The sequence below is a fragment of the Phyllostomus discolor genome, chromosome 2 (assembly GCF_004126475.2).
Source record: "Phyllostomus discolor isolate MPI-MPIP mPhyDis1 chromosome 2, mPhyDis1.pri.v3, whole genome shotgun sequence".
NCBI classification, from domain to species: Eukaryota; Metazoa; Chordata; class Mammalia; order Chiroptera; family Phyllostomidae; genus Phyllostomus; species Phyllostomus discolor.
In genome coordinates, this window is record NC_040904.2 from 30,821,769 (window position 1) to 30,830,384 (window position 8,616).

Here is an 8,616-nt window from a genome sequence, read left to right on the forward strand (position 1 = left end):
AGTCCCCTGCAATGTAGGCACTTTGGGACTTCACATAGTTCTCTCAACCACCATTAGCTGCCCCATTGTATTTTCCTGAATCTCATCAAGGCTTGAAATCTCTTCTCTTTCAAAGGTGATCTGAGTTTCAGGAAAACCCAGAAGTTACGGAGTGCCCAATCTCAGCTCTAGGGGGGCTGAGTCACCTGGGTGATTTGATGTTTGCCCCAAAAAGGTCTGCATGAGACGTGAGGCATGAGTGGTGCATTGTCCTGATGAAGCTGCCAGTCACCAGTTGTACATAGCCACAGCCTTCTAAATCATCTGAATAGTTTCCACAGAGGAATGTTCAAGTTTAATACAAACTTTGATGTAGACTTGTTGCTCTACTAGCTCAGGCATTTTGTATGTGACAGCCACACAGTGCACATGCTCACTCAATGGTGTCTACTGCCCCCACTGACTAGTACAGTCAAGTCATCATTGTTCATGCATGTGCATTCCAGTCCACTCTTTTTGGCTACCAGGTTATATGATGCCGCACAAACCATTATATTAACAATGGCTGGACTTTTTCCAGACAGACCTCATATTGCTCCACCATATTTGGGACTTTTGAGATGAAATGAATAAAAACAAAATGTCCAAACAGATGAAGAGTTCTATTTTTAGACATTATAATGACTAAATATAGCTGTATTGATTTATAGAAATCTTTACAGATTGTCATGTAGTTTTAAAAGCTAAGGTCCACAAGTGTAAAGACAGAAAGTAAGTAAAACAATAACCAAAAAATTCAGCAGATCTATTAAATGATCAATTCCTTATTAAAACTTCAAATTAGCCCTACACTGAATGATAACAGAGATTACAAAGAAGGCACCTGTTTAGCTTTACAGTTCAGTTTTCAAAGCACCTTTATTTGAGACTCACAAACTTTTTTGAAGTCAACAGGGGAGAGATTCCAATTCCCATTAAAAAAAATAATGAGACAAAACTTTGCCCAAGGTCACAGATAATAAAAAATAAAGCCCAGATGAGAACACTGGACTTCTAACTTCCTAAAAACTAAGTGGCAGGTTCTCATTCTGGGTATGATGTTTACTATCTGTGTGACCTTAGAAAAGTATTTGATTATTCTAAAAATTCAGTCAAGCTCTAGAATATTTTTTAAAATTTTATAAAAGGGCTAATAAAAAGTCTCTCTTGAGAGCTGATTTCAAAACCTCTGATTCACAGACATATTTGTGATCCAGTGAGAAGTCCAAACCAGTGAAGTTCCAAAAAATAGAACTAGTAATTGGATCATTAAGAGAAAAGCAGCAAGACACAAACAATAAACTTTGTCACCTGAGATGATGTACAGCATTGAGGTGCCTTAATTAAACCAATACTCTGGTTATTAGAAAGGGTGTGTGTATGTCATGAATATTTTTCTAAGAGTTATGCTTAAAAATAAATACTGAAACTACAGTAAACATTTGAATTTAAATGTTTAGATGGTACTTCACAGAAATTTGATGACCATCACTTCTTGCACCAAACAAAATTTAATATATAGAGAGTCTGGTAATATGTATTACCAGCAAAAGCACATGAAACATGCACCTTCATTTTCTATAGGAGAAAGTTACACACTTTTGAAGCCTATTGGAAAGACAATTTCGCTAATGTCTATCAATATGTAAACCACTCATATACTTTGACCTAAAATATACATCTAGGAATTTATCCCATAGATATTCTTGCACATACAAGCAAAAAATATATAGAAGTGTATTCATAAGAGTATATATAATTACAGAACACTGAAAAATTAATGCAAATCTGAAAAATAAGTGCTATCATATCCACACAAAGAAATATTATGTAGCCATTACAAATGAGATCACTGGTGCTGATTTGGCAAGAGTACTTACATTAAGTAGAAATGTAGGATATGAATCAATTCACATATAATTATAGATAATCATATTTGTAAAAACATAAAAGATGTCAGCTACACACACATTAATATACACATATACATAGCCTTATATAAAGATAAAACATTTGTGGTAAAAAAAAATTTTTGGTAGTTAAAAGTGGTGTTACAAAATGGGCTGGGAACCAGCTTAGAGCTAAGAAGAGATAACTTTCATTATATAATTATCAGTTCTACTAGACTTGCATCATATTTATTTATTATTTTTACAATAAAACCAAATTCTCAGTAAAAATTCATATAAATATGCAAGCATAGTATTAGAGCATTCTCATAAAATTTAAGCTAAAGTACATTGCTAAAAATATTTCAAAGATACTTAAGGGTCTGAATGATTCTTACATGTATACATGTAAACTTCCACCTCAAAAAGTCCTTTAATAAAGAAAAATGTCCCAAAATATTAATTGGCAATCTCCTGTTGATGGCAATTTTATGAAAGCAAAGGGCAAATACTGCACTGAGGTCCTAAATATTCCAAACTATAACTGATTCAGAAGAAAAATGTAAGAGAAACAAGAAAATATAGGAGCAAATAAGGTCCACAGAAAACAAAAGTAATGGTAATTTTTTAAGCAGCAACATGTCTTATACGAGAAATTCAAATAGAAAAAGTAGGGGACTTTTGTTATTTTATTGAATTTATTGGGGTGACATTGATTAATAAAATTATATAGGTTTCAGGTGTGCAATTCTATAATACATCATCTGTATACTGTATTGTGTGTTCACCACCCAAAGTCAAGTCTCCTTCTGTCACCATTCATCCCTCCTGTACCCTTTTCTCTCTCTCCCCACACCCCTTTCCCTCTAGTAATCACCATGCTGTTGTCTATGTCTATGAGTTTTTTCTGTTTTCTGTATCTGTGAGTCTCCTTCTATTTTGTTTGCTTTTCCTTAGATTCCACATATAAGTAAAATCTTATGATATTTGGAAAATTTAATATTGCTTGTTTATCAAGAAAAGCCAGAAATTATCTTTCAGGACAGATCTTTATAGGAATGACAATAGTATCTAAAATTGTCCTTTACATAATTCAGTTTAGTCCTCTAAAGTTCTCTAAAAATGTCACCTACTCTCTTTCTTCCTTGTCTTTCCTCTTTGTTGATTGGAACTCTTGTAATTTCTTTTCCATCTCTTGGTTCTGCAACTCCAGCTGTACTTTCTCCATTCTCAGTTCTCGAGCATTTCTGATGAGATTTAAAGGCAGAATGTTCATTTGGGATAAACAAACAAACAAAATAAAGGCTAAATAATTTCATATCATCCCTTTCTCTTAAGTAAAATTATGAATAATAAATAGTGATAACATATTTTAATTACTTTCTTTGTCCTTCTTTGAAATACGGTTCCTAAAGTTAGCATTTGTTTTCTATTAATATTCTTCTTAAACAAGGCATTTCTTCAATTCTTAGACTTTTGTTTTTCCCATTGGATGGTTAGAGGTTTAAAATCAGAATTCACTTAATATATGAGCTCTGCCTTTATATGTGAATTAATATCTATGATACACAATGGAAAACAAAGGAAATTTTATGTTTTTAATTTTTATACTATCTTTTCTCTAAGAATTCAAGTAGTTTGAAGCACAGTATTTAAGCAATGACTTTTTCTATATAAGCAGAGTGCATATTTTTGCTAAACATTCAGTAAATTTCTACCTTTATGTCATGAATGTACAGTCAAAAATTTAAAAATAAATAAATAAAAGAGCAGAACCTGCCTGGAGAAAACAGCCATGAAAGGTGTTGGTATAGAAGCCACAAAATAGAACAAACAGGAACTGAGCCAAATATAACCAAATGTTTCCACTGAAGAAAAGCAATAAGAAGAGGCCTTTTCTGAGAAGAGAAAAGAGCTCCCTTATAGTCTTGTGCAAGAGATTTTGATATTAATATCTGAAGCTCATAAACTTTTGACAAAAACCATTTCCTTCATTTTACAATTGTGTTCTCTAGTCAGCATTAGTCACTGACTGTTTTGTAGGTCTAAACCAACATAGTTGTCTATCTTTTATGGTCTATCATGAGTTTAAACTGCATATTCATTACATCAGTGTTTTACTCTAAACCTGTAGCATGGGCACCCATGTGTGCTACAGCAAAGAACTACATTAAGAATAATAGACAATCAGAACTAATTCATATAGATGGTGAGCATTCACCAAGGGTCAAGTGGGTCAAAGATATGTCCCTAAATAGACACAATTCAGAGAGAATATAAAAAATGATAGGAGGCAAAGGTCATCCAGAAGATTCAGAGAAGCTGCAAAGATATTGGCAGAGAGGCATTACTTTCATTATATCTGCTCTACAAGGAGTAATTCAGCCCCTACTACACAAAATCATTGAAGTAGGTAATAGGATATGAGACCCAATGGAGCTTCCAGTACAGACAGGAACACAGACAGGCATGAAGGTAACTGAACTCTAGCATGATGGTGAGCTCACGGGAGATGCACAGGGAGGTTTCAGAGCATACAGGAAAAGCACACCCATACCCAGCCTCTGAGACTGCAGGAACAATTCCTGGTGAAAGTGAAGACTGAACTGAGCCCTAAGGGATAAAAGGATTTAGCCAGTCAAGGATGTAGTGAGAGCAGTGTTCCAGGATTACAGATATGTGTAGGCACAAGTAAAAAGAGTGATGTGTGGGCCAAGGAGCTAGAGGTTCTACATGACCAGGAGTTAAGTGCAGGATGGAAAAAGTGGGCCAAAAATGGAACTTCTGACGGTTACGGAAGCAAGATCACAAACAGCCATATAGGTAATGAGCAATAAGAATCATTAAGAGATTTTAAGAGAATTGATCAAACTTGCTTTTTTGAGAAATAACTCTGGCTGCATATTGGAAAATTAAACAAGGGCACAACCTGGAATCACAGGAACCAGTTTTAATAATCTTAACAGAGACAGTAGAGAAAAATGTGAACATTTGAGAATATAAGAAATTAGAATTAACTGGACTTGGAGACTGACCAGAAGTAGATTACTACCCAAGGGAAGCAACAAAGAAAAGTCTAAGACAATCCCAGTTTCCTTACTTGAGTGATCAGGGGTATGTGATGACATTTCCTGAAAAAGATCACTCTGGGGTGGGATGAGGGCAGATCAGGACTAGTCCCCAAGAGGGTCTCCCGATCCAGAGTCTCAAGGGCCTACAATACTTTCCATGTGGCTTCCAAAGGAAGAGTTCGAAAGCACAAATATGACTATGTCAATCATTTGCTTAGAGAACTTTTAATGTTTCTGAAGTCCCCACTGTGGTACAGGAAATGAGTAAGATGGGAAAAAGGTACTGGCCCACTGACCAACTGGTCAAGTTTATGGTGGGACTGCATGTGTCCAAAATAAGACAAAGACTTCCTTGTGGGGACAGCTTTTGACACAGAGCCAGCAGGGCAGGAAAGCCACTGAGGAAAAACTAAGGTCAATCTTACAGAGACCACATCATCACAATAAATCCAAAGGCCAAAAACAACCTATCGGAATGATTTGGGGGCTGGGAAAGAGGTAGTGGGAGTTGGAAAATATCAAAATGTGAGACAAATGTAAAGACAATTGTTAAGGTAATGTCAAATGAAAATAAGTTTGGAATAAGAAAAGGACAAGAAAGGGAACTCCAAAGTAATTACCATAGAGTGGGTGCTCCGGTCCTAGCTTTTATGGGCTGTGCATCAGGGGTGGATCAGGGAGACATACAGGCCAGAAAATAATGATTCCCTCTCATATCCAAGATAAATTCCAAACTCCTTAGTGTGGTATACAAGTTAGCTTGTCATCTATATGACCCTGCCCTTCCCTCCAACTTTGTTCTGTAAATCTTAGCCAACTGGATATGTATGGAAGTCCCGAAACTGTGTAGTGCCTTTGCCCAAGTTTCACCCAGCTAACTGCTTGGAGAACACCTAACCTCACCCCAGAAGTTTGGGCCAAGATCTCGTGACCCCTGCGCTTTCACGTCCTGTTGTGGTTTGTGCTATATTGTAAATGTCATTTTACTCATTCACATTCTCCACAAGCTATTGTACCTGATGGCAAATATTGTGACTTTCTACTTTTGAATCCACCATTCCCTAGCGCTCTTAATAAAAGTTTGTTGGATGAATGTTTATAAGTATACACACACAGACTTGAAACATACCACTAAAATCAACTAATGCATGCCCCCTTGTCTTTTTGCATAAAAAGGGATGACTGGTAATACTATCAATTGCATTGCTCCCCTCCCCACCACAAAATGGTAATCCTTATCGTGATAATGCCATAAATTTGTATTATAACATTTTCCAGTTTACACAATGCTTTTACAGTAAGTGGTGAATTAGGAAAAAGCTCTGAAGACACTGAATAACCACAGGACTATTGATCTGGATCAGGGACATCAGAAACTAAAATTAGCATCTGACAGTCTGGCCCTGGTCAATGTGGCTCAGTTGGTTGGAGCGTCATCCAAAAACCCAAGCACCGTGGCTCAGATTCCTGGTCAGGGTGCATGCCTAGGTTGCAGATTTGGCCCCCGGTAAGGGTGCATATAACAGGCAACCTATTGATGTTTCCCTATCTCTCTACCTTCCTTCTCTCTCTAAAAAAAATCAATAAGTATGTTCTCAGGTGAGGATTAAAATAAATAAATAATAAATGAATAAATAAAGTGGCAGTCTCCCCACACATGCTGGCTTGCCCTAGTGATAAATGAGAGAAACATCTTGGGAATTCTCAGTGACTTTCAATGGCTACAAGGGCAAACAGCATAGTGACCCTTCAGGTATCCCTGCCATGCCATAAAATTCCGAAGATGCCCAGAACTGCTTGGATCTGGCTGAATGCATCTAGAACAGAAGGTACTCTTACAGAGAAAAGGAAATTCAACATAACATCTTTTTAAAAAATATTTTATTTATTTTTTAGAGAGAGGGGAAGGGAGGGAGGGAGAGGAAACACCAATGTGTGGTTGCCTCTCACGCACCCCCTGCTAGGGGACCTGGCCCACAACCCAGGCATGTGTCCTGACTGGCAATCTAACCTGTGACCCTTTGGGTTGGATTGGATTGTCAGCACTCAATCCACTGAGCCACACCAGCCAGGGCTCAACATAACATCTTTTAACTATACAGAGTGCTAGGTTAGTTAGTACTTCCTTTTTCTCTTAAAAGGTCGCTCACCTTATTAGTGTCCTTAATTTTAAGTTTCTTTCATTCTCTTCAGGTTAATTCATTTTTTTTTAAATTTTGAATAAGTGTCACAAAAATATTTGTAACTTTCTGTTATAGTTTTAATAGTGAGCCTACCCTTCATTTATAACTTTTCCCTTTGATTCCTGTGGCATAAATATTTGTAGTCCCTATTTTTAAAATAATATAGATTTATATTTCAAATTGACTCTCTGACAGATAAAAATACTGCTGTGAAGAAAACAGAGATAAAAATTCACAAAATTGTAGTTCAACTCTAAATAATCTCATATGGGCCCTGGCTGCTGTAGCTCAGTGGATTAAGCGTGGGCCTGTGAATCAGAGGGTCACTGGTTCAATTCCCAGTCAGGGCACATGCCTGGATTGCGGGCCAGGACCCCAGTAGAGGGTGCATGAGAAGCAAACATACATTGTTGTTTCTCTCCCTCACTTTCTCCCTCCCTTCCCTTCTCTCTAAACATAAATAAATAAAATCTTTAAAAATTTTAAATAGTCTCATGTGAAAAGAAACTTTACAATATACAATATACAGAAACTTTAGTAGCTATTTATGCTTAAATAAATAGGCATGTACTTACTTATATTTTAGCTTTACTGAATGTCCAGGTTTTCCCCATGGAAGAACTACAAAGTCTTTGGTGTTCATGATTACTGTTTTAATATTGTCAAAAGATTACTGTTAATTGTTGAAACTTCTGAAAAAGTAACAAAGACAAAAGAATTACAGCAGAGGTAAAGAAGTTAACTTACAAATTTGAAACTACATATAACTCAGAAAAACTTTTTAAAAAGGAATTGTTACAAGGGAAAAGGCTACATCAAAGGTTAAACAACAAAGAATTATTATAAATGGTTAATTATTATGTTATATAAATGTATTTAGTAATGAAGTTATAAATATAACATTTCTGGAGGAAACAAAATGTTACCAATAATTATGCCATAAAAGACTCTGGAAATATGCATCTGAAAGTGAAGAATGCATTCATAAAGACAAGTAGAGTACATATTTTGGATCATCCTATGTTAAGATTATAAAAATATATATCATGTGTTTTTCCACATCTAAAAATAATATCCAAAGCTAAATATAGTGAAAAGAGATACAACCCAAATTTAAAAATCTCTCTTTTTACATAAAAGGTAATGTAAAATGAGAATAAGGTATGTAATGATTACCCAAAGGCATTTTAATATCCTCATTCATCAAAGAAAAATTTAATGATGTTCTGCCTAAGATATAAAATTAGCATATTTAGAAAGAATTCTCAACAAGAAATGAATCAAAAAACATTTTCTGCTTAACTCCAAGTTAACCAGAAAATTATATTATTTCAGAACACCCTGTTCCCTGAGCATCCCAATTATTCATGGCTCTGTAATCATTTTCTCTGTAATGCTGAACTGAATCACATGCAAAACTATTTTATATGAATAAAATTTTCCAAATTCCAAATA

At 35.5% G+C, this 8,616-nt stretch overlaps 1 protein-coding gene across 1 annotated transcript in view; it reads right to left on the bottom strand.

Annotated features, from left to right (window-relative positions):
• Positions 1–7,987, bottom strand: part of ZBBX (zinc finger B-box domain containing) — a 106,844-nt gene extending 98,857 nt beyond the window's left edge. The window contains 2 exon segments of the mRNA XM_028504917.2: positions 3,041–3,154; positions 7,737–7,987. Of these exon segments, the coding sequence (XP_028360718.2) occupies positions 3,041–3,154; positions 7,737–7,804 (182 nt within the window). The 5' untranslated portion in view covers positions 7,805–7,987.
• Positions 7,988–8,616: the final 629 nt, after the last annotated feature.